General features: G+C 40.5%; 1 protein-coding gene across 2 annotated transcripts; it reads right to left on the bottom strand.

The window, feature by feature from the left end:
* Positions 1–217: 217 nt before the first annotated feature.
* pitpnb (phosphatidylinositol transfer protein, beta) lies at positions 218–26481 on the bottom strand. Of its 2 annotated transcripts, XM_085167666.1 has the most exons (12): positions 26390–26481; positions 20882–20912; positions 19798–19943; positions 12606–12697; positions 11917–11924; positions 11154–11228; positions 10676–10759; positions 5647–5724; positions 5444–5548; positions 4751–4873; positions 4458–4544; positions 218–2900 (listed from the first exon to the last, which is right to left on the bottom strand). In XM_085167666.1, the coding sequence occupies exons 1-11, from the start codon at positions 26407–26409 to the stop codon at positions 4497–4499; spliced, it is 810 nt and encodes a 269-aa protein (XP_085023792.1). In that variant the 5' UTR covers positions 26410–26481; the 3' UTR covers positions 218–2900; positions 4458–4496. The 2 variants fall into 2 exon arrangements, with proteins under 2 accessions (XP_085023792.1, XP_085023791.1); XM_085167665.1 differs by lacking the exon at positions 4458–4544.
* Positions 26482–26830: the final 349 nt, after the last annotated feature.

Genomic DNA, 26830 nt, shown 5'->3' on the forward strand with positions numbered 1-26830 from the left:
GTTACTCCCTGTAGGCCATTTCAGGTGTTTATGTTCTGGACTGGCTTACCCTTTTCAGCTCAACAATTTCCATCTTATCTTAAAGTCTATGATCTTGATTGGCCAACTGAATTGATTAGATATGCAAAATCTATTGTATGGCAAGCTTAAAAAAGCATAATAAAAGGGAATATCATCCCCACAAATAAACACACAAATGATTCATAAACAGAACTGATTTGCTTATTTTTTTGAAATTTATTAGATATTTTGTTATGTTCCATTGTCTAGACCTTCTGTCACAGCTTGGACGCTGCGGGAAAAAAGAACTAATTTTTATTACATTCACTACTAATTCCCCTGAATTTTGCCTTATCAGAAAAGAAAAGACTGAATACACTGTGAATCTTTGTCTTTCAAAAACAAACAAAAAGAAAACAGAGGAAAAAAAAAACAACAGTAGATTTTGCAGATGCTTTTTCATGATTACAATAAAGAAAACAGTATTTTTGACTCAGTCTGTTCCCTAAGCTTCTATCCCTCCCCTCACAGTCATACCTGGCATCACTGGTAATGCTACAAAAGGCGACTCCCGTCATCAAACTCAGGCTTTTCACTCCTCGTCATAATTCAGAGGTCAAGCTGAATGGAGCTGGATTTTGGGAGAGGCCACTTCCTTCTTGTGTGATGCAATTCAAGAGTCTCTTAAAAGCATCAAGAAATCAAGCCGAGAGAAAAAATATAAAGAAAAAAAAAAAAAAAGAGCATGCAAATTAGCTGTTTTGTTAAACCTATTTGTCCTCGTACTGGTGATATAACAGGTCCATGTCATGCTTGTACAGGTGTGAAACATGTCAGTGCTCCTGGAGTTATTAACATCCTGTAAAATCTATTCCTTTATCTGTGTAGCTGTACATTCATAAGCATGGATGAGGTACAGTTCAACACGTGAACAGTTTGCTGTGCTTTAGCAGCATGCTATCCACAAAGCTGTTATGTGCTCCACTGACATTCCAACTTCCTTAGAGTTACTTGTAGCAGTACAGTATTAAATGATAAACCTGACAATGCTGATGAGCGCTTTATCTGTAAAATCGGGCCTTTTATAAAGTACACTTAAAGGCTCTCTTTTACCTGTTACAACAGAAACCCACAGATAGGTTCTATCAAAACCTACAAATTCTGAGACACACACACACACACACACACACACACACACACACACACACACACACACACACACACACACAGCTGATCAAAAGCCTTAACCAAACTAGTCATTATCATAAAAAACATCCTAAATATTTTACATTGAGCCTGACCTGATCTGTGTTAACTTCAATATATATATATATATATAAAAAAAACTCAGCTCGTGCTGTGATACACTGCTCTAACCTCAAGTCCACGCAGCCAGAAAAAAAGGTTTGTGACAGAGGAAAGTGACCAACCCATTTTCTAGATGAGGCTCTGACTAGCTCACTGCAAGAGTCAAATTTGCAGTGCGACCTCATACTATACTACTTTCTTGTAGTTAGTTAACTTAGGTGAAAAGCTTTAAAAAAAAAAAAAAAAAGTAATTGTGTGTGTGGGTGGACAAACAAAAAAACTAAGCTAATCCACATCTGTAACAAACATGGCAGATCTGCCTGGACCCATTTGTTCTGTCAGTAGAGTGGAAACAGTAGTTTGAGAAAGATATTTAAAAAAGAAAAAAGAAAACTAACTTGATTCATGCACGCAGCAGTGCACAGACTCTCATCCTTATTTAAATCTAAAACAGAAAATTTAAAAAAAAGAAGCTTTTGGGGAGGTTTGACAGTCCTCCAGTTAAAGCCCTAGCCAAGGAGAAAGGCCATGCAGCGACAGCATGAGGCAAAGTTCAAGAGGCTGCTGGTGGTGTGAGAGCACTCAGAAGCCTTGATCTTATGCTGAATGTTAACCATCTCAGTCCCCAGACTGACAGTTTTAAGAGTGAAGGCAGTTAAAAACACAAACAAGCACACAGATGCGCACGCCAACACAGAGGTGTAAAGTACATACTCTCGTGGAGGGTACTGACTTGCCCTCTAAACAACACACACAACACGCACTGCAGTGGCTGTAGACATGCAGCGACAGTTTAAAAGTGAGGAGTTGCTGTTGTCCACATGCACTTGTGTCGAAGAAAGGGGTGGGCAAAAATAAATTACCCATCATGCATGAGCATTATCTTTGCTTTTAAACCATAAAAAATAGGCATGGATCTGCCTGAGAATTCAAAATAAAGAAAAAAAAGCCAGACATAGTGGGCCAGTGGAACAAGGGCAGAGAATCGAGAAAAACCTTTTACCAGGACAAGTATATTGACAATACTGAGGGGAGAGACGAGGTTTAAAGTAGAGACAGACAGTTATAATACAAGGAGAATGTGGGGAATTCAATTGTCTGATACCTGCTTCAATCATCTCATAGAAATTTGTGTGGGAACGTGTAGCTAAAAACATTCTAATGAATTTAAAAGGCTTGACTTTGTGAGTCACCATTTACACACCTGGATAAAAACAAAGCCCATTGGAATAATCAACTAAAAATTACATATCAGGCAATTTACGATCTGTGCAAAGTTTTTTTTTTCTTTTTATATGAATGCAAAACCTTTTTTTTTTTTTGTTCTTTTTTGATTTTTTTTGTTTTGTTTTTTCTTCTCTGAGTGAACAGGAGGCTTGTGACTGGGGGTAGGATCTGTACAGTACTGTTAACCAATCATTTCAAACCCCCCAATGAATCATGTGAGACAGGAAGCGAAGAGGCGACAATCAGGGCCATTTCCTCAGCGTGGTGGACATGTCTCTGATGACATCATCGTGACAGGGTTTGGTTGATTTGCCTCATTGCTCATGAGCAGCACTGGTGCCTCGAATCTGACCTGTTTTACGCAGCTGAATGAAAAAGAAAAGGCAGTAGTCAGCTTGTGTGTTAAATGTGTGGAAAAAGTCAAGTGATGCTTAAACTGTTTTTTTAAACACAGATAACATTAAAAATGAACATTTTGCCCCACTTTAGTTCACACATTTTAGTTCAATGTACACAAACTGGACCTAAATGAGAGGCAGAAAACTGACATATGGCTAAGCCAAACACAAAAGAATTCTCTTTGCCAAACTGTTGATGTTTAAGTCTGTTAGTAAAGAGCAATGTGCATGCAGCCGACTTCCAAAAATCAAAGAAAAAAAACAACAATAAGCATCACAAACACAAAACATGAGGAGGAAAAATGAAAGTGCCTGACGTGAAGGTGTGGGAGCTAAAAGAAAATCTTAAAATGTGAGCGAAAATGACAAACAGTAGCAGGCAGGAGGGGGAAAATGAAAATGATCACAATCCTATTCCTTATCTTATCATTGAAGGTTTTTACATACAATGTTTAAAATGTATTGGTCATATCACTTGGGCTGGTGAGAGAGCAGAGACGAGTGAGATATTGAGAAGAATCTCTGTCTTACATGAATTTGTTGTAAACCCTGTTTTACTTATAACTTTCACTTATTACCTTTCGTTATCCCCATCCACAGAGGTTCAAATTATATTGCATTACATTCAGAGACATAACTACTTGTATAGTAGGTGTGTCAATTTCAACAGAAATATGTCTTAAAAATACATCCCACCCACTAACACATTACAGAATATGCCAAATAATTAGATTAAAGTGTTTAAAATATGAATATTTGATTAAAAAAGATTAAATTCAATTCAATCTGAAAAATTGCCTAAGAGAGGACTGTAAATCTGTCTTTGTGGAGTTGGCTTGTGAACACTCTGCCATCATTACCACGCGGTTGCTGTTAAATTATTTCAGACCTAAATAGACTCCCATTAGGTCTAAGCATTTGAGAGTTTTTTTTGAAGAAAAACTACAACCATTAAGCTAGCTAATATATGTAATTAGGCTGCTGTTATTAAGTGTCATAAAACATAAAATTACTGAATAGAAGAAAAACCCTCAAACATAATTAATATGTTTTGCCTTTTTTCAGCTGACAGCAGCCTACTTATATTCCACAATTACAACATGCTCTGTCTCTGCGAGGGACATATCCATCTACCTGGTATAGCTGGCTTTACCAGGTAGGTGGATATGTCCCTCAGAGGTACCTACTGCCCCTGGTAGTGCTGCTGAATATAATTAAGAATCCTCATCGACAGCCTTAACGCTCATTCTAGTTTTGATTGGCATGAATACAAAAAAATTATAAAGAACTGAAATCCACACATTTAAAGAAATAAAAATAAAAATAGGAAATAAAGGAGATAAAGGGATAAAAGGAGAGGAAGGTCAGAATGAAAAAAATGACACTGGGATATAAAGTGTAAGAGACAAGAGAACACTGGATTGGTTCCAGATATAGGTTAAAAACAGCAGGACGACAGCAGCCTGAAGCCATGGAGTGGAGACTGATCCATGCAGTGTAACCATCACTCATGATGAAACTTACTCAGCCTGCCTCTAGTGTCAGACCTACAGCAATGGGGTTCTACTCATCTGTGGCACAGGTGCCTCGAACATCTCCTTTCTGACGCATCTAATGTGAAATTCAGGAGCAAAAGGGTTAAATCGCGAACATGAATCATGTTGTGTCCTCCCCAACAGCCCGGTCAAATATTTCAAACCATTACCACAGATTTCCAAACATTTCTAAATATGAAGACAACTGTATGTAATTTCAACTTTAAACTACCCCGAGACAAGGACAGTTATTTCAGATTGGATTCTGTTTGAGTTGATTACCTCCTCAAGCTCTTTTTGAGTCTCCTCTTCCATCCGCCTGATGTCCTCCATGGTCAAACCCACCCATTTGTCAATCCAACAGAACAACTGGCGGTGGAAGTTGGTGAAAATACGCTTTTCTTGCTGTGGAAAACAGACAGAAATTTAAATGAAAAAAAGAATACCATAAAGGTTTTACAGCAGCTGAAATAAAGACAGATTTTCCAAAACACAGAAGTGCTTTAGTGACCAACAGCAAGAAAGATTTGTTTCCTTCATGTCTTTATGTCACATTCATCACACTTGTGTAAAACACAAGCCACACTCAACTCTAGCATGCAAAGACAGGACATAAATTGAAAAGCTTATCATGACAATAAAAACACTAAAAAAGTTAAATGTTTTTTTTTTAATAAAAAAAAAGAAAGTAGTGTACCTCAGTGACCTTAGAATACTGTCCCGTTTGTAGCAACCGAAAATAAAATAAATTCATAATTATAATAAAGGTCAATCAAATGGACCAATATGGCAAGGCCATGATGATCCACTTGGTAAAATAAATCCGCTTGGCATCTTTCTTGGCCTTAAGACAACAATTCTGATGGCTAAAGATCCAAACGGGACAAAAAAAAAAACAAAACAAAAAAACCCAAACAACTTAAAGACTATATAAGACTTCTCCTTTATCTGATGAGAGAGGAGAGCATATGTTACCCTGTGGATGAAGTTTTCCACTTTGGTCTGCAGACCCCACCATTTGAACTTGACAGTGACCAGTTTGTATGCACACATGTAAGGACAATCTGCCTTCAGCTCACTCTGCAAAGAGCACACAGGAAAAGCATAAATAAAGACAGGATTAGGATTAAGAAAGCAAAGGACAAAAATGAGCAAGATTCTGTGTCCATGTCTGGTACCTTCCATTCAGGGCCTAAAGGTCCTCTGTCTGTTTTGGCTGAGTGAAAAAGCGCAGGGTCTTCTTCTGGCTTATAGTCCTGCAGGACAGTCAAAGAAAAAGAAATCTTTAAATGTTGCAGAACATCAACTTGTCTGCTGCAGGAGCACAGAGAAGTCAGTAACTTCCCTCGTGAGTTTGTAATTGTCAACACTAATTCAAGATCCCGGCACGATTCTTTGAAGACTGCAGATACTACACAGACTAGAGCCCAACGATTTTTCGGACCAATGTGATATTTGGCGATTAAAAATCTGATATCCCTGAAATTACTTCTTTACCCTCTACCAAACATTGCTAGCTGGTTGTTCTGTTTGTGGTGTCCCAAATGTGTTGTCAACAAAGAAGATGCAGAGTCCCCTCTAGTGGATAAACTATGGAATATCAACACTGAGTATTAAAGGGTGCTGCTCCTGTCTCTTTTTTACATTTTTAATTTTCATTTCTTGGTCATAAATCCAGACACAAATATATCAGTTAAACTGCCAATATAGGCCGCTATATCACCCTGCCAATATATCAACACTGACGAAGAGCAACAATCTCTCTCTCTCTGTTACATGCCCTAAATCTTGCTGTCTCAGTCACACTGAATCCAGCCTACCCTTTCAGCAGAGTTCAGGATGGCCTGTAACACTGAAGAAGAGCAAGAACGTATCTCTGTTACATGCCCTAAATCCTGAGCTCAAGGTTTACTGTGCTGTTTTAATCCATCAGCTTTGTTGGGAAAGTGTGGCGAATAGCTGGAGCAGATGGACATTTAGATTAAGCCTTGACCTCCACACTGATCCACTTAAGTCATTACTTTACAGGAGTCAGTATAAGAAACACTGGGACAATCGAGACCCACCTCAATGACAATGCCTTAATACCACCTTTAAAATTTTAAGGAACATTTTAAGCTGGACATACACGGTGCGATTTTTTCAGTTCTACAAGTTGTGCCTCCATCGCTTGTGTCCAGATCACACGCTGCACTGCCGTGCTGCTCCGTCTTTTTACTTTCATTTCTGTGTTTGCGCGTGCGCAGTGTGAGAGGCTGCGGTGACACCCTCACGACAGCCGACAGGATTTCAAACAGGTTTGATTTTCTTACGACCAAGCAATTGATGATCGGGAGCTGGTCGTGAGGTGTTAATCGCTTCCCGTTACCTCACGTATACTACACGATGCACGACACACAATGAAGGAGAAACGGGCCGATCCCCAAAACGGTCGCACGACCGAAAAATCGGCTCATAATGAGCCAAAAAATAAAAATTAAATAAAATAAAAAATATTGCACAGTATATGCCCAGCATTACATTGACAGATCTTTCTGAATAAAATGCTCTGTGCTGCACTACAGAGTAAATGACTGCCTTAACAGATTTGGTAAAAATTAGCTGCTGACATCCCTTATTCCCTTATACAGTGACATTCACAGCAAACAGTGCTGACACAAAAGACATTTGGTCAGAGAGCAAGCAGGGTGACAGATACTCAAAAGGATGTGTGATTATAAAATTTGTCAATCAACTGCTTATTAAATTATCCATAAAAAAGGTATCTTTTGTAATTAGCCTATGCAAATTTATACTCAAACTGCCACCACCAGGGGGTCTATTTAACCAATGCGATACTTGAAATGTGTCCAGATCTGTAAAGCAGGTAGTAGAGTAGTAGTAGAGTAGAAAGGGCACGTTCACTGTCGCTCTACTCCAGGGACTACTCGTCTGCCTGTGGTGAGCTCTGCTGTCAGATGGAAGCAGCGTACAAAGTATCTTCTACAACCAGTTTGTGGGCCACTCTTGTTGTGTTGTGAGGCTCGTGTTGTTGTTGATCCATAAGCGAGCCGCAAAGGAGATCAAAGCTATAGCATACAAAGAGCTGAAGTGAAACAGTGTGTTAAAAACGATGAAAAGTGTCACTGCAACCTCTGTCCTTGCTTTTCATGTTTTATGTTTCTTTTCCTCCAGTTCTGCTGTTCCCAGAGAACTATCACTCCCTGCTCTATTGCAGTCCACTTGTCAGCCAATCAATATTTGTCTGTCGCATATGCCATCTGCTTCTAGTGATGCGGAGTCAGGATCTTGGAGCCCCTGTGTCCAACTGAAAAGTGTATGCAGAGGAACACATTTGCGGGACTATTAACTCCACTTTATGCTGTTCTTAGCACCAACTGTTTCCTGAGAGGCTTTGACTTTTGCCTTTCCGCTGTTGTATATAAGACTGTGCTCTTTTCTTCGTTAAATAAAGGACCATTATTTAATTAAAAACAGGTGTTACTGGTATTCAAAGTATAGCTAAGTATTCCAGCTAACCATAGTAATATTTACAAACAATAGAAAATATTCATATTTTTAAACACTTCACTAAATTCCAAAGTGAAAATCTGTAGCATATTAACAAATTCCTCACTGTATTTTCTTTAAATCACTCCTTTACATGTCTGACAAATGGCTGCTCCAGCACTGCTTACTCTGATTGTAGGCTTGGTGTAGGCTCAGACCGCATCACACTATGCTGTAATACGTAAAAGTGTCAAACAGCAGTAGAGCTTTATGTTTGTAGTGTGGTTGATAATATAGTATTCATTTAGCTGTCATACAGCTGTCATAAATAATTATTATTGGTGTAACAAAATGTAATTTATACAAGTAAACTATCAGCAGAAAACAGATAAGCACAAAAAGAACAGCAATGTGTGAAAACAACCTGTGTATCTTTTCACGATGCTTTGAACATAATTTGACTCTTCTCCTGCACAAAATGAATCAAGCGAGCACAATTTACTCCAAATCAGACATGTTATCAGATAACAGATGACAGAGCAAAAACAAGATATTTTGGCACTTATTTTTTCAGTTGTTTTCAGTGCTAGTGACAGAGGTTAGTGTGTATGCGGGAATGAATATAAAACCATATGCTCGACTGTGTTTTTGCACTTTTGGACATATAAACTTGTCTTTAATGTGTGGTTTTATTCAATTAAATTCAAGTTATTTATAAAGTGCCAATTCACAACAGTGGTTGCCTCCAGGTGTTCAAACTGTAAAGCACTTTCTCAAATGTTATTACTATTGTTATTATTCAAGTTTATGAAAATATAATGGCAAAATGCAACAATCCTGTAAGTAGGGCTGGGCCATATTATACCGGTCACGGTAATACCGGTATAATGTTAGGCAATGATAAGAAAATGAAATATCGCGATAGAATATGGATAAAACACGTATGCGCAGAGCCTTTGTTTTCGTACACACATGGTGGAAAAAGCATGATGGCGACAGAGAATGAGAAGTGCAAAAGCAAATCGTTGAATGAAACAGATGAAACAGAATTGGTTTGTAAAAATGGTGCAGCTTCAGTGGTGTGGAACTGGTTTGGTTTTTGTCCGTTGCTCAAAAATCTGTTAAAAAAAATGTTTTAGTGCGACTTTGGTAAGCTGTGAAGCTGCACTGCTTGATGGATTGTCGGAGCATTACGGCTACCGTAGTGAGGAGCCTCGCGGAGTGATACGAACTGTACTTCAACATAATATTATCGTATTGTGTGTGTATAAGTAAATTGTGTGAGTAAAGTTAGACTTATCTGACTGTTTTTTACTGCAGTTTCATGTTCCAAACCACCTCTTTTTAACTTTTGTGGATATTATACATGGTTATGCTCAGGATATGTCAGCCCATTTCCACTGGAAATGCCTTTTGGTTAAACTGTCAGCAAGGAATTTGCATTTCCACTGTTAAATTTTTATATAGCTTTAATGCATATAAAAACAGCTTCTTGTTTAAGTGAAAATAAATTGATGGGGTTTTTTTTGCACTAATAAAGTTGTGGAGTTGTAAAGTATTTTGTCTTGCATCAATTATATCGTCAAGTTATATCGTTATCGCAAATTTTCAAATATATATCTCGTGATAAACTTTTTTGGTCATACTGCCCTGCCCTACCTGTAAGTAAGGAAATCCTGCACAAAGTCATTTATCTGGTGAGCTGATCATCACAACACAGAGCATTTGATAATCAAATTAATGTTATCATGGTGATCCAGCCAGGTAAAAAGAGAACCACCTTTGTGACACTAAAAAGTTTGGTACCTGGCAAACCAACTAATCTATCTTCATAGTACAGCCCTCAGGTAATATAGTCCTGTTTGTGCTCTTGGTGATCCTTACATTTGATTTTGTTGTAGACATAGACAGGCTAAAGAATTTATTTTTGTAGTGAAGTGAAACTGAGTATTGATGGACACCTAATGGACCTACTCTTCTGTGATGGGTCCCTTTCAGATATCCTTTGAAAGCAATCAGCATTCAAACTATGCAGAGTCTATCACTCTGTTGCCTTCTCTCAAAGGTCCATACACGAAAGCATCTCATAGCCCCTGTGTAGGTTAAATTCCCACAGTTCTACTTTCTGTGGAGGTGGAGAGCACATGGATAATAATGTGAAAAAAAAAAAACAGCCTTAAGGCTGAAAACAAATTAATTCAAAGCTTTGTAAATTAGATATGGACTGGTACTGCTTTTATACTCAAAGACTTGTAAGAACACTCAAAGAGCTATATAAAAAGTCTCACTCACCCAATCACACACAAATCCATATAAGTGATTTTTATTCTTTACTCAAGCACTCTTCTAACATGTACAAACAGTCACACTAAAATGGATACATACAGGCAAACTCTGAATTCAGCATCTTGCCCAAAGATACTTTGACATGCAGACTAGAGTAGCCAGGGATCAAGCCCCTAACCTTCTGACCCACTCAAACTCCTGAGGCACAGCTGCTTTACCTGCATAAGCAACTGTAAATACATAATTTTCTAGTTAAAAAAAACAAAACAAAACAAAAAAAAACCCCATAAAGCCCTCACTTTTTTTTTTAGAAATGTGTTCCAGCAAAAATATTGTCCTGTATTCAGGTCTATTAAACTTTTTTTTTTTAAACTTCTTAATGTGTGGCTTATAGGAGGTCTTCATTAAACATCATCCATAATCAAGACTCACCCCTGGGGCCACTTCTTCTTTGTTTGCAATATCTATGGGTACAACTTCGACAGTCCTCCACGTCTGCTCATCCAGTTCATGGACCTGCATAAAGAAAACAAAGTGGAAACATTTCATTGCAAAACAGGGAGAAAAAGAGGCATTTGTTTTTCATTCAAATTTGTTGAGTCTAAATCAAATCACATGCAAATTCAGAACTGCCGTGTAAACTCTAACTTGGACCCTTCTATCATGCAAGTGTATGACAGAAAGATTTATCAACATAAGGCTGCCCAGCCTGTGTTTTGTGGCTTTTAAATAGGAGCCTGTATCTCAACATAGGGACATAAAAAGCATGGACATGTCTCAGGTGTCTAAACATTTACTTCAACCCGCACTATCCAGCATTTCTCAATATTATATAGATTTTCCTTCCCCCTCTCATTTGACAGAATTTCAATGCACTGCTGGGATACCCCCAGCATTCCTTTTCACTTACATTTTCTACTGTTCCCATGTCAGGTTTGTGCCAGGTCTCGATCTTAATCATGAAGTCATCCTTCATGTACTCATTCTGAAAAGTAGGAGACAAATAACATTCTTTATATGTTGAAGTGAAGCAATGACAAGCTGCCACTCAGAAGTCAGGCAGGTCCCCTACACTGACAGCTACAGCTGATCTTGGCTGGTACCAACAACACTATGAATGGAAGGTTGTGAGACTTAAAACCTGCAGCTAAATCCAATTAACCAATCAGACTAAAGCAACACTGGGGATGCTATACCACTCAGCTCTGGTCTATTTTTAATATTAGTAACACTAGTTAACTTGCCAGTAATGTAAAGCAATACTGGGCTCTGAACTTCAAACATCAAAAGGACAGAGAAACAAATATCAAGGAACAGAGAGTGGATCAAATATTTGTGGCATACGCTGATGAGCATCTGTTGCATACATAAAGTAATATCTGTTTACTTTATGCAAATGCAAACTGGCCTTATAAAAAATAAACAAATATGTCAATGAAAATTGTAGATTATGTTTTATGTTAAAGGATTTGAAGCAGGTAGTGGAAGATGTCACATCAAACTCAACTTTGTGGAAGTTTCCTGGCATAAAAATGAGCTGTGATCATCTAACTTGGTGTTAGACCCCTCCTGTCCTAGAGGACATGGAATGGCTAATGGGTGGATTTTCTGGCGGGACTAGGCCTTTAACAACAACAAAAAAAAACCCCAAAAAGAGGTAATGAGTAACTCACCGTCACAACTGCAGAGTAAAAAGGAAAAGAGAAAAAAAAAGAGCATCAGTATCAAATAATTAACAAAAAACTGTACATTTTTAGTATTATTTGAACAAATGCATTTATAAAATGCCTATTTCTGTAGTGGCTAAGTGCACTATCAAAACTATTAAATAATAACAAGTCTAAGTTTCTTCTGTGCAAACAATTTATTTGCCAAGTATTTTGTAGTAAATAATAGAGGAATACGAGGCTCTTGTTCTATGGATCTCTAAAATTTCCCTGTCTCAGACAGCAGCTGGTAGTCCTTCTTCCTCAGCCTCGATGAGTTGGTCATAGCAGCGCATGAATCAGCCTTCCACCTGCTGCAAGTTCTGGTTAGAGTGATTTTCCCACTTGCAGTGTATCTATGAATCAAAAAGGTCTACTGTTGTCAGCTGCAGTCCAGGATGGTGGAAATACTGGGGAAAACATCTGAATCATACAGAGGACTGCCACAATTGCAGCCTGGCTGGCAAGCCAGCTGGTAGGGAAACATGAGATAGGAAGGGCTGTGGGTAACTGGTCACTAGCATCTACTAGTGAATCAATTGCATATTTCCTCACAGACAAATTACTCACCATAATTTTATCATTAATGCAATCCAAATAACACAAGCACACTAATGAAAGCACACGGGTATGAACTGACTTCTGCGTGTACTTACTAGTGCAACAGTATGGGTAGGCATTCCAAGCCTTTTCGTGAAAAACTAATGCTCCTTCTGGTGCAATCATCTTCACGTAACCCGGGACTTTACTGTTATGAAAGAGAAAATTAGACAATCCTTATACTTTCCAACTTGTGTCTTTCAAAGGCCATAAAACGTTGTAACAGGGAGCCGACTGCGCTCTTTAAAACTAATAATAACTCTGTAAATGGCTATTATCTGAAATATTTAATCAATTCTCATGCTGTACATGTCTAGAGCTCTTACCCAAACCCATTTCCCTTAATCACATAATCACAAAGACCATACAATATACAGACAGTGGACAAAATAAGTTTAAACACCTGACATAAAGCCTGAACCTTTATGCACATTTTATCTATTTTTAGTTGAGGGACTAGACTTTTCATTTAAACTAAGGGAAAAAAAAACAGTCCCCTAAATGCATCACTTGCAGCGCGAAAGTAATTAACACATATACATATAGTCTTAGACTATTATAGTGATATAAAATTGTAACTTTTTGACCAGCTCTCACGTTCCCTTTCAGTCGATTCACTTGGTACAACACATGAGTATTGGATATTACACCCTCGCGTGTCCTGGCTGTAGAAACTTTTATTCACACCCTTAAGGCAGATGACGTGTGATGACACACGCACGGCCCCACCTGCACATGTAGCCGCTGTCATCACAGTCATCCCTCAGTTCTTACGCTCTTCACCTCGCTGAGAACACCTCTGCTGAGTTGGTCTAGCTAGCTGCTGTTAGTTAGCGCCGTTGTCTGCCGACTTGAACTTAGCTTAACTGCCCCTGTTGGTGTTAGCCGCCAGTGCGCAGTTGGTGCGCAGGCTGCCCGCAGAGCGCTAATTCCGAGTTTTTCCTGTGCAGCGTTTGGCTTTGCGGTTTGGAATAGACGCCAAACCGAAGCGAGCAAAGCAGAAATCTTCTGTTTGCCCCTGTCCTCAGGGGTGTGGTTTCTCTTTGCACAAAAGCGACCAGCACGATGCCTGCCCTGTCTGCCTGGCAATCGTCAACGCTAGGAGACCGTTGATGGAGCCCGAAGCCTGTGGGTTTTGTTAACGCTCGACCCCGGAAAGACAGGTGACATTTGTGGAAAAAGTGCTGGGAGGGACGGCTGTCGCACAGCATGACCTTTTCCTTTTCGAGTCTGGAGCCCTCTGTCTACCTGCGTGTGATGACAGGTAGACAGAGGTTTGTCCCACTGTGCTCGACAGTGCATGGAGGGCGACGGCACCAAGGAGACTGGCTTAGCTAACCCACCCCCTATGGAGCTGTCACCATGCTCCAGACGTACCAGGCGATGTGCCTGGTTCCTGATGACAGCACCGCTGGCACCTCTTCTTAACGAGGTCAGAGTTGCCATGGATTACATCCTCCGCACTGTGCAGTGCTCTCCCTGGGCAGAGGGATGGCATCGACAGTAGTGGCGCAGAGGCACCTGTGAGGGACCCTCTCTGATGTCCCGGATAGGGACAGAGCTGTATATCTGGACGCACCAGTGTCTGCGGCTAGGTTATTCGGACATTCACTTGAAGCCATTCAGGCTAGATTCGACTGAAGCAGACAGAAGCTCTGCGCAACATCATCCCCAGACGTTAGGCGAAGTCCAAGCCCGCAGCTAGCTCTCACAGGCCTGCCGCTCCTCTGCCGACTGGCCAGAGACCGGCGCCCACTGCTGTAGTGGGTGTGCCGCCATTGGGGGCACATCCTCCAGCCCAAGCTCCACGCCAGTTGGCCTGGAGCAAAGGCCCACCCTCGGATCCCCGGCGGGACCCGACGCCCAGGAGGAAGAAGCCTCAGCCCTCCTAGCTGTGGTTTCGAGGGGTCTAGCGGCAGGAAGACGCTGCTCTTACCCCTCTGTTGCCGCCCAAGAGGTGCTACTTAAGTTCTGTTCAGGTTGTCAGCCCCAGAAGGCGCTGCACTTTCCTAACACTGTCTCCCAAGCACAACCCCCTGCACACAAAATGCCTCAAGTTGTAAATGTTCAGGTGACCACATCAAGTGTTCCAGCTGTTTTTCATTGTTGTGCCCCAGGAAAGGTGCCTCCAACAAAATGTATGAATGTACATGTTCCCATATTACAATCAATAAAGAGTGTTGTTTATTCTCAAACAATCACAAATGCTCAGCCTGCAGGCAGAAGGAGCCAGGTCAGCCAGCTGGCTGCTCACTTGCCTCAGTGGTGGGCTTGCGCCCCTCTCCATGAGTGCTGCGAACCGTTGCCATGGGTTACCGGTTGTAGTTCCGGGTCAAGCCGCCTCTTTCCCGGAGAGTCGTAAACACGACTGTCGGCACCGAAGCGGCCATGATACTTAGAGAGGAAATAAAGTTGTATTGCAGAAAAGAGCAAGACGAGTGGTCCCTACTTTGTAGACAGACAAAGGTTGGTACAGCCGTTATTTTGTTGTTCCGAAAAAAGGGGGAGGGCTTTGGCCCATCCTCAACCTGCGAGTCTTGAACACGTATCTACGAACGTACAAGTTCAAGATGCTAACACTCAGACAGCTCTTGAGTGCAGTTGGCCCAGGAAATTGGTTTGCAAGAATCGATCTAACAGATGCTTATTTTCATGTGGCTATACACCCGAAACACAGGCAGTTTCTGGGCTTTGTATTCGAGGACGTAGCCCTACAAATACCTGGTGCTGTCGTTCGGGCTGTCACTCGCTCCTCGCACCTTTGCGAAATGTGCCAAGGCAGCGCTAGCGCCCCTCAAAGAGACAGGCATCCGCATCTTAGCCTACCTAGACGACTGGGCTCTCATAGCTTGCTCCAGAGAGCAGGCGGAGACACAACTGTCACTGGTTCTGTCACACAATCAGACACTGGGGTTCTCTGTGAACTTTCAAAAGAGCTCGCTAATCGCGAGTCAGCAGATTTCTTTCCTCGGTTTGGGAATATGCTTGCTTTCCAGCCGCGCACATTTGTCGGAGCACAGACTGGCCGCGTTTCATCGCTGCCTCGCTCAGTTTCAGCTGGGACGCAGACTCCGTTTCCAGATATTACATTTGTTGGGCATGATGGCATCTATGATCGCCGTAGTGCCACTTGGACTTTTAAAGATGAGAGCGTTTCAACGCTGGACTCTCTCTCACCGCCTGTGTGCATCATGTCACCTCCGGAGGAGGCCAACGGTAACCGCGTCTTGCATGCTAGCGCTCTGTCCTTGGAGGGAGCCCGGGCTGCTGCATCAGGGCTCTCGGATTGGGGGGGTGTTGTTTCGCAAGGTGGTGTCCACAGATTCAATTCAATTCAATTCAATTTTATTTATATAGCGCCAAATCACAACAAATGTCGCCTCAAGGCGCTTCATAGATACAGAGAAAAGCCCAACAATCATATGACCCCCTATGAGCAAGCACTTTGGCGACAGTGGGAAGGAAAAACTCCCTTTTAACAGGAAGAAACCTCCGGCAGAACCAGGCTCAGGGAGGGGCGGCCATCTGCTGCGACCGGTTGGGGTGAGAGAAGGAAGACAGGATAAAAGACATGCTGTGGAAGAGAGACAGAGATTAATAACAGATATGATTCAATACAGAGAGGTCTATTAACACATAGTGAGTGAGAAAGGTGACTGGAAAGGAAAAACTCAATGCATCATGGGAATCCCCCGGCAGCCTACATCTATTGCAGCATAACTAAGGGAGGATTCAGGGTCACCTGGTCCAGCCCTAACTATATGCTTTAGCAAAAAGGAAAGTTTTAAGCCTAATCTTAAAAGTAGAGATAGTGTCTGTCTCCCGAATCCAAACTGGAAGCTGGTTCCACAGAAGAGGGGCCTGAAAACTGAAGGCTCTCCCTCCCATTCTACTTTTAAATACTCTAGGAACAACAAGTAGGCCTGCAGAGTGGGAGCGAAGTGCTCTAATAGGGTGATATGGTACTACAAGGTCATTAAGATAAGATGGGGCCTGATTATTTAAGACCTTGTATGTGAGGAGCAGGATTTTGAATTCAATTCTGGATTTAACAGGAAGCCAATGAAGGGAAGCCAAAACAGGAGAAATATGCTCTCTCTTTCTAGTCCCTGTCAGTACTCTTGCTGCAGCATTTTGGATTAACTGAAGGCTTTTCAGTGAGTTTTTTGGACATCCTGATAATAATGAATTGCAGTAGTCCAGCCTGGAAGTAATAAATGCATGAACTAGTTTTTCAGCGTCACTCTGAGACAGGATATTTCTAACTTTAGAGATGTTGCGCAAATGGAAGAACGCAGTCTTACATATTTGTTTAATATGTGCGTTGAAGGACATATCCTGGTCAAAAATGACTCCAAGGTTCCTCACAGTGTTACTGGAGGCCAAGGTAATGCCATCCAGAGTAAGAATCTGGTTAGATACCATATTTCTAAGCTTTTCAGCGCCGAGTACAATGACCTCAGTTTTATCTGAGTTAAGAAGCAGAAAGTTGGTGGCCATCCAAGTCTTTATGTCTTTAAGACATTCCTGCAGTTTAACTAATTGGTGTGTGTTATCTGGCTTTATGGACAGATAGAGCTGGGTGTCATCTGCATAGCAGTGAAAATGTATGCTATGTCTTCTAATGATGCTGCCTAGGGGAAGCATGTATAATGTAAACAGAATTGGTCCTAGCACTGAACCCTGTGGAACTCCATAATTAACCTCAGTGTGTGAAGAGGACTCTCCATTTACATGCACAAATTGGAGTCTATTAGATAGATATGATACAAACCACTGCAGTGCAATACCTGTAATACCTACAGCATGTTCTAATCGCTCTAACAGGATATTATGGTCAACAGTATCGAATGCTGCACTAAGGTCAAGAAGGACAAGCACAGAGATGAGTCCACTGTCAGAGGCCATAAGAAGATCATTTGTAACCTTCACTAAAGCTGTTTCTGTGCTGTGATGAACTCTGAAACCTGACTGAAACTCTTCAAATAAACCATTCCTCTGCAGATGATCTGTTAGCTGTTTGACAACTACTCTTTCCCTCCCTAAGAGGGTGGGGAGCGCTGTGCGAGGGTGCATCAGTGAGAGGGATCTGGTCGACAGCCCAGTGCGAGCTGCACATCAACCACTTAGAGCTGTTAGCAGTGTTCTTAGCTCTCAAACATTTTCGTCCAGTCCTGGAGGGCCAGCATGTCTTAGTCAGGATGGACAATTCAACAGTGGTATCCTACATAAACAGGCAGGGGGGAACACGCTCTCTTCCCCTGTTGACGCTGTCTCGCTCTCTGCTGTTATGGTGCAGTGTTCATTTTCTGTCTCTAAGAGCCACCCATGTCCCGGGCCACCGGAACCTGGGGCCGGACCTTCTCTCCAGGGGGGGTCCTCTGGTGAGAGAATGGAGGTTACACCCTTTAATAGTGGCTCAGATTTGGGATCTATTTGGTAAGGCTCAAGTAGATCTTTTTGCCTCCAGGGTAAATACTCCCTGGCCCCTGTTCTTCTCCATAATGGACCATGATGCACCCTTGGGCATGGAAACACTAGCGCACCAATGGCCACACGTGCTCCTGTATGCATTTCCCCCAGTGGAAATGATATCTCCAGTTCTAGAGAGAGTGCGTCAGCAGTCTCTCTCTCTGTTCTAGTGGCCCACAAGGTCGTGGTATGCAGAGATAATCAGCCCGCTAGCAGCGAGTCCTTGGCAGCTTCCTCTCTGCAGGGACCTCCTCTCTCAGGCGGGAGAAGTGGTTCATCTGCGCCAGGATCTGTGGCGCCTTCGTGCTTACCTGCTGAGAGGTTAAACTTGATTGCCAAGGGTTTGCCGCCTAGTGTGATAGCGACAATTCAGAACACTAGCGCCTCATCTACTAGAGGTTTGTATGCTTACAAATAGCGAGCCTTTGAGCAACGGTGCCAGGTCCGCCATACTCTCCCATTTCAGTGCTCTATTCTGGATGTTTTGATATTTCTGCAGGAGCTGCTGGATAAGGGCCTTTCATTTTTGACAATTAAGGTTTATTTAGCAGCTATATTTGCTTGTCATATTGGCTTTGACGGGGTGACACCAGGTGCACATCCGCTTGCCATACATTTTCTGAAAGGAGTTCACTGGCTGAGACCCGTGCTTAAGTCCAGTGCCCCTGCTTGGGACTTGTCTTTGGTGCTGGAGGCCCTTTGAAGCCCCACGTTTGAACCCATTGAGTCTGTGGATATGAAATTTCTTTCATATAAGACTGCATTACTTCTCGCTTTGGATTCGGCAAAGCGAGTGGGTGACCTTCATGCGCTGTCTGTGCATCCCTCCTGCACACAGTTCTCTCCTGATGGCCACATGGTCGTATTGCGTCCAAATGCTGCCTATTTTCCCAAGATCATGCCTGTATCTTATAGCTCAATGGAGTTTGAGTTGCTGAGCTTTTGCTCCCCTCCTTTGGCATCTGAGGGGCAGAGGAGGATGCATTCTATTTGTCCAGTGCATGTGCTACGCACCTACATTGAGCGCACTCAGAATGTGCGTTTATGTGACCAGCTGTTTGTCTGCTTCGCTAATCCAACTTGAGGTAGAGCTCTGTCTAAACAGAGGCTGTCCCACTGGATGATAGAAGCTATCTTACTGGCGTACAGCACCAAAGGTCTTGCTTTGCCCCAGGGGTTGAGAACTCATTCCACCAGGGGGATAGCGACCTCATGGGCTCTTTTTAAAGGGGTGCCTGTAGCTGATATTTGTGCGGCAGCTAGTTGGGCATCACCGCACACTTTTGTGTGGTTTTATTGGTTGGACGTTACAGCCCCTTCGGTGGCTCGTCCTTTCTGCTGGGTCTACCACTCACTAAGGTGGTGGTGGTGGTCCGATTCGGTAGCTGCTCTGCGGAGCGTGTATATATGTCCCATACTTATGTGTTGTACCGAGTGAATCAGCTAAAAGGGAACGAATAGTTATGTCTATAACTTCTGTTCCCTGAAGGAGAGGAACACCTGTTTGAGGGTTAAGAGTAGGTTTTAGGTTTTAAAATTAGAATTAGGTCAGGGGTACTGGTTTGGCACCTCTCTCTACACAGTGTAAAGCAGGCAGCAGTTAAACTGGATGAAACCAGGAACAGAGAAGAACTTTGCATATACAGAGCCTGTCAATCAAACAAATCATCCTTATTGAGTGTTTAAGTAATTAGGTCAGACTAATTGTCTCTTATAGGGGACCCTATAATTTCCCCTTCATTCCTCTACGAAAGAAAATTAATTTCAAAGCCTTGCCTTTTTAGATGATATATTTTATGTGTGTACTGTCCCTTCTCTCCATCCTTCTCATAGGGTTCATTCTTCAGCACTTCAATGCCTTCTCCTCCTCCTGTCTCATTTTTGCTGGCCTCAGCCACAGAGTACAGTTGCCCTACTTGATACTGCAAGAAATGGGAACACAAAGAAGACAGAGTGGAAATCAGCTTTGACTACAGTGAAAAATCCTTAGATTAACTGGAAGGATTGCGAAAGGCTTTGCGGGCCCTTGAAGCCTGTGAAGGCACATAAGTGCAAAGATTGAGTATCACTAACAGCAACTAGAACCAACATAGGAAGTAATTGTCTGTATTAATGTACATTAAAAAAGCAATGTTGGGCTGCACGTTTGTTTACAAGAGTCTAGCCACATTTTAAACAGCATTTCAGTCACTGAGTTGTACACTTAAAGGTTTTAAACACATTTTTACAAGCCCATCAATAACATCTTTATATTTCTACATTTTATATTTAAAAAACAAAAACAAAAAAACTTTGTCCCTTTATTTGGACTTGCATGCCTAATGAAGTCCACCATCCTGATATTAATGGTTATTTGACACAATGTGCTTCACAATACGAGCAGTAACAAATGAATAAAAAAGACCCAAACAGACTCATATAGAAAATCCTTCACTATGTTGAGAAAAAAATAACACAACAAAACAATTATTTCTTGTAGAATCCCAATAATAACCTCCATTAGAAGTGAAGGTTATTAAAGACTAAACAGAAGTCTAGTTTTGAGATTACACACACAAAAAAAAAGAGCATAAAAGCATCATTGCTGTTAAGTCAACAGCCAGAATGCAGTTCAAAAGGTTGAGTCTACACCCCAGTGTAGCTCTGCTCTCTGCAACAGACAGCCTGTCCCAATAACATCAGTAGTCTCTAACAAAGGCTTTTTGTCTTAATATGAGGTTCAGACTAAAGCCAGCGTGGATGAACATTTTCTGTGTAGGACAAACACAATACTCCCTCTATTTTATCAAACAATAACACAGTGAATTTAAATAATATGCCCATATATATTTTAAGAGAACATGTAGGCAATAATACTCACCTCTTCCACAGAGACTGGCAACACTACACGGCTGCAAGGAGGATATGACAGGAAAAGAAGAGAAACAAATAGGTTAAAGACATAAAAGATATGAATAAAATATGAATAAAATTCCATTTTTAAAATAGAACCAAGCTGATCAAATGTTAAGGATTAAACACTCCTGGTGGTTGTAAGGAGACAGATGCCACTGCCTAGAAACTTTTATGAAATGGTTCAACATTCCTAAAATTTTGCTTCTTTAAAAACATTTTTTGCTATAAATGTTTACCAGTCTGAATGTTAACACGTCAGTGAGTAACTGAGTATAGTATATGGCTGTAGCTGAACTCCAATTATTAAGTAGCAATAGTTTTCTGATAAAATTATGAGCAAGCACTTGATAACAGTGTGAAGGAGGAACAGATGCACCTAGCAGATGCAGCTATGGTCCGAATTTCAAAATCCTACGTTCACATATACAAGATTTTCAGAAAACGTGACAGAGAACTCTCAGTGACCTTAAGGTCGAGGTCACTGAGATTTTAACTTGTACAATATTTTTAGTAGATACACCTAGGGCTGTGCGATATGACCAAAATCTCATATCCCGATATAAGAATTCTATTGTCCCGATAACGATATCAATCACAAAAATGTAACATTTTCTGTAAATTCTGTGACTCTCGGGTAGCTTGACTTGCGGGAAGTGTTTCCAGCTGCGCGTCATGTAGCTGGAGTCGAGTGTTTTAACAGATGCATGAAACTACACATTTTTAGACATAAGTTGTAACAGCCGCCGTTTTCTTTGTGAGTATTTATTACACAGGGTGCTGCGGGGAAAAGCCTGTTCTAACCTTTGACTCTAAGGTTTATTTTTTAGCACCTGGCGGCTCTTTTTTACTTCTCATCCGTAAATAATCTGCTCTTTCACGTGATTCAGTTTATTTTGAAAAGTCTCAACAGGATCTTGAGCTTTATTGTGAAAGGTTTATGTGGAACATAAACAAGCGGACACGCAATGGTGTTACCGTCGTTGTTGCTAACCACAACGCATAAAAACAGGCGCTTGTCCGTCCGTAGTGTGGTAACATTAAATATAAGAGAAAGAGAGAACTTTAAGAAATTAATATAGCCACTACAGTGACCATCAAAACGATGAAGAAATATTGCCGTAAACAGTTTATTTTGCGACACCAAGAAACAAACGATAGCGTAAAATGAAACGATAGACGTTTTTATATCGTCATCCGATATATATCGTTATATCGAACAGCCCTAGATACACCTATGGTATCAATTTAAAACTCCTATGCCACTTTGTTCTCGAGTTATTGCATTCATAAACTTGGGTGTCTGTACTGACCGCCTGCCCAGCAGGTTGATGACAATAGATGGGGGTTAAAAGTGCAGCACAGAGAGACAATGATCAGGATAAAACACAAACTATTTCTAATGACTCAAGTTGGCTTCAAGTTACAGGCTGTCACTTGATGAAATCTGTTGTAGTAGGCATTAAAAAAAACATCTCATATTTAATGACTTTTTCTATTGTTGTTGTTTTTTGGGGGGACTGGGGGTCATATGATTAATTTTGGGGTATGTGGGACCTAGAACCAATGAAAATGACATTTAACCCCATAGAAATTAATATCAAACAACAATGGCAGCATGCCAGGTTGCCTAGAAACTTGTACTAAAAAAGAAACAAGAATTGGTTCCACAAGTTTGAATTTATTTTTGCATTTTCTCTAACCCACCCAGGATCAAAGAATACATATAGGCTCAAGTGCATACATACACCCAGACTAATACTTGATTAAATGTCCCTTAGCAAATTGGACCTTGGCCAAATGGTTTTGGTAGCCATCAACAAGTTTCTGGCTGGATATCTGGCCACTCTCAGAAATGGTTTAAATGGTAAATGCCTGTATTTGTATAGCGCTTTTAGCGTTTAGTTTAAATTAGTTTGTTTCATCCAGCTTTTAGGCATAGTTCACAAGTTAGGCATGAGGTTGGAGCTTGGACATTCCATTCCAGAATCTTAATGGGCCATTTCTAAACAACTGCACATCAGTTTAACCTTCCTGTTGTGTTTGGGTCAACTGTACATGAGTATAAATTATTCAGATGTGTATCCACTTTCCCAAGTGGTTCAATAAATCAAAACTTGTGATCAAATATTCAGCCAATTTCACGCTAGATGCTTGTTAACGCCTACCAAAAACATCTTTCAAGGTGCAGTTGGCTAAGGGACATTTAATAAAATATTGAATGCATTAGTAAAAATCCAAAATAATTTCAAACTTCTGCAACCAGTTCCTGTTTTTTAAAGCCAATAAAAGATACATTCTGTACAATCATTTCATCTTAGCTAAAGAAGAGTTGTAAGAAATCATTAAAACCCCCCAAATTACCATCAGATATTGTGTATCTATTAAGCTGTAATCCCCACTAAAATTGAAACTTAAATAGTTACCTTTTAAAAACTAGATTTGACAAACCTACTGTTTCAAGACAATTTAGTAGTAGTAGTTCTAGTGTTAACCTTAAACGTATTAAAATAAGAGCTACTAGACCTGAACTATTATATGCATATTGCAGCTTAATTACAAAATGAAGGAAATCACCAAACAGACAGTAACGAATTCTTTCTTGCTTAGATCTTCATGTCCTCATTAATAAAAAATACTACCTATACCCTAGACTGGCAGATTTAGCACCCCACCCTTTACCTAAACATCTAGTGATTAATCAAGTGTGTGTGTACTCAATGTCTACTGTATATAAACACTACTGTGTGCTACACAATATTATACTTCAGAATATCTACATAATTTGCATAATGCATGCAATTTTCAAAGGTACAAAAAGTTGTGTCACTTGCAATAAAGGTGACTTATTTGCTCATTTTCACCTAGTTTTTGTCAGTACATCAATAATCAATACATTACAACATATATTTAAATCTTCAGCATTTAGTGTCAAAGAACAATCATAACCCCAAACTGTATTTACATTGGCTAATACTCACTATGTGTAAAAAATAATGGCAGCGAAAAGGTCTACACCAGCAGTGTCGAACTCCAGGCCTCAAGGGCCGGTGTCCTGCAGGTTTTAGATATCACCCTGGGTCAACACACCTGAATCAAATGATTAGTTCATTACCAGGCCTCAGGAGAACTTCAAAACATGTTGAGGAGGTAATTTAGCAATTTAAATCAGCTGTGTTGGATCAAGGACACATCTAAAACCTGCAGGACACCGGCACTCGAGGCCTGGAGTTCGACACCTGTGGTCTACACTGAAAATGACCTTCTTGGGTTAAAAAGGCCAAAGGCCAAACTGGCTTGTAAAGGCATGCTTGAATTTCAGACATCACAGACAAATGCAGTACAAGTACTCTGGTGCTCAGACACAACCTTTATTAAAGTTTGAATTATAAGCAGCTTTATTTGTTTCTCTTGCTACAACAAATAACAGTGTAAATTTATAGCTAAAATAATGAGTAAATGAATTGATTAGTTATAGAACAAATTAGTAATAGTCAGTTAAATATTCATGTAGAATCCCTTAAAATGTCAGGATTCTTAAATGTAATAATATGACTAAAAAAATCAATTTCTACAGTGGTCCTACAGTGATACAACAGGCATCTTTTCATCCTAAGTGGAAATTTATTCTACCAGTTTTTCCTTCAGTCTGAAAGCTCTGTATTCATATGCACATGGCCAATCTCCTAACTATTGCTTTGAAATTTCAACAAATTGTATTTCCTGATCATCTATATATTTCAGCTGCTTCTCCAGTGCAACTGTCTGGGAATGTAGCTGCAGAAGGTAGTCCTTGCTCTGCTAAGGAATAGAGGGCCTAACCAGATTCTTGAGCAAAGGAAGAACTGCTACATGTGCCGTTAAATCCAACATTGCACATTTTTCACAAAGTCAATTGAAATAACTGCACCAAAGCTGCTTTATAAATAGTATTATTTAGTACCAAAAATCGGTTGTACTAAGATAGTAATTATGCCTGACATAAAAACATCATAATTAATGCTCATGTTCAATGTATACAATCACACACGTGGCAGTGGGCTAAACCAGCCCAGTGTAACATATCAAAATGTAAGGTCAGCCTTACAGCATTAATATTAGTAATCTGTGACTCAATTCTATCAAGTCTAACATCAAAAGTACCACACATTTACCAGTGGCAGTGGCTTACAGTTATTTGTTGCATCACACCAAGTTTGCATGGGCTAAATGTTCAGTGTCATGAAAGGCTGAAAGACATTAAAGCTGTAAGGTTGTTTTTTTTTAAAACTAAAAATCTTAAATTATTTAAAATTGCATTATCCAGCAACAAAAAGAAAAGAAGATACATACTACAATCAGTTCAGAATTTTATAATACGTGATTAACCAGTAACAGAAAGAAAGATTAACTTCAGTAACCAGTATATTTGTTTCTCCCTCCGTGAGACTACGTTAGTTGCCTTTAACCAACAATTTTTATAGATATTAACAGTCCTGGCTCTGATACTGAAGTACTGTATGGAATCGAACCCATTCTGTGCTATCCCCTAACAACAGGTAGCCTCCCGTTATATGTAGGCTACACAGGTTAGCCACGCAGTGAATGCTAGATTTAATAAGAAAGAATGAAAACGTCCACTGTATAGTTTCAATCCACCCGATTGATGGGCAGAAATATTAAGAATAATTGTTTTAACAATTACGCATCATTAATATAATGTTCGTGTTAGTTGCCCAGTTTTAGAGGGTTAACTTTATACCACTAGCGCAACAAACTAACAGCAAAGTAGTTAGTCCTTCCATAACCCCATGCTAGCTTGTAGGCTATAGCTGACGTATGGTACGGGAGAGTACAGACAATAAACCCTGCATAACTATTTCCTAACAATAAGCTCTCTTCTGCTTTAACAATGAGTTGTACTAGCAGCTGATTGTGGACTTTTAAATAAACTCGGTTGTCAGAGAATTGTCATGCTAGCCGCTACAGCTAACTTAGCCAGCTAGCATAAATGGTAAATCCGACAGAAGGACCCTTAATCGCTCACTCACGGGACCAAAGCTTAACGTAACGGCATTTCAGAGATATAACACGCTGCTACATGGCTAGCTGCAGTCACGTTGGCAATACAGCAAACCGTCAAAGTAGTACTAACTCGCTGAATGTGCAAAAGGCTTATGTGTGAGCGGTGCAGCCGTTTTATGTAACTCGTTTTCATTAAGAAGCTAATTATCCCCTCTGCATCTACAACTCAGAAGCTAACTGTAGCTTGTACTAGCAACGCCTTAAAAAGACCGGTGGGTCCCGTTATCCACGTCCTGATCCAACCTGCTCAGAAGCTGGCTTTTTACAGACTACAGGAGCGTAAAATACAGCGAACGACAACACTAAATGAAACACACATGCGTACTTCTCAATAATCAAATGTGGGACCGATCTGAATACCCCACTAAACGCACTAAAAAAAAACATTTTTTAAAAACATTTTCACACTCACTATTCCTTGATGAGCACCATCTTCGTCACACGGGCTGCGGCTGCGCAGTGGTAATCGACACCCGATCAACAAGTCAGTTCCGCCCTCCGGGAAAAATCTGATTGGCTGAAACATCCACACCATTGTTCATGTAATACTGTAGCTCTGTATTCCATTGAACACTGTGTTAATGTATTTGTTATATACTATGATATGTTCAGTGATATTTATTATGGCAAAATATACATAAATACAACTCACTATTTGCCATGTTTTTGGAATAAAAAACTAACAGCAGAAACAAGTATAGTAATTAACAAACAACTGTTTGCTCTCAGGGTACTTAGTGGACAATTTGTTTTCCATGATCTGAAGTTTAAAACCTAATTTTGGTAGGTTTATATCACAATTAGGTTTGGTAGCTTTTGGTCCAGATCTAGAAAAATACTAACTGGCTTGGCT

The sequence above is a fragment of the Neolamprologus multifasciatus genome, chromosome 7 (assembly GCF_963576455.1).
Source record: "Neolamprologus multifasciatus chromosome 7, fNeoMul1.2, whole genome shotgun sequence".
In the NCBI taxonomy this organism is placed as follows: Eukaryota; Metazoa; Chordata; class Actinopteri; order Cichliformes; family Cichlidae; genus Neolamprologus; species Neolamprologus multifasciatus.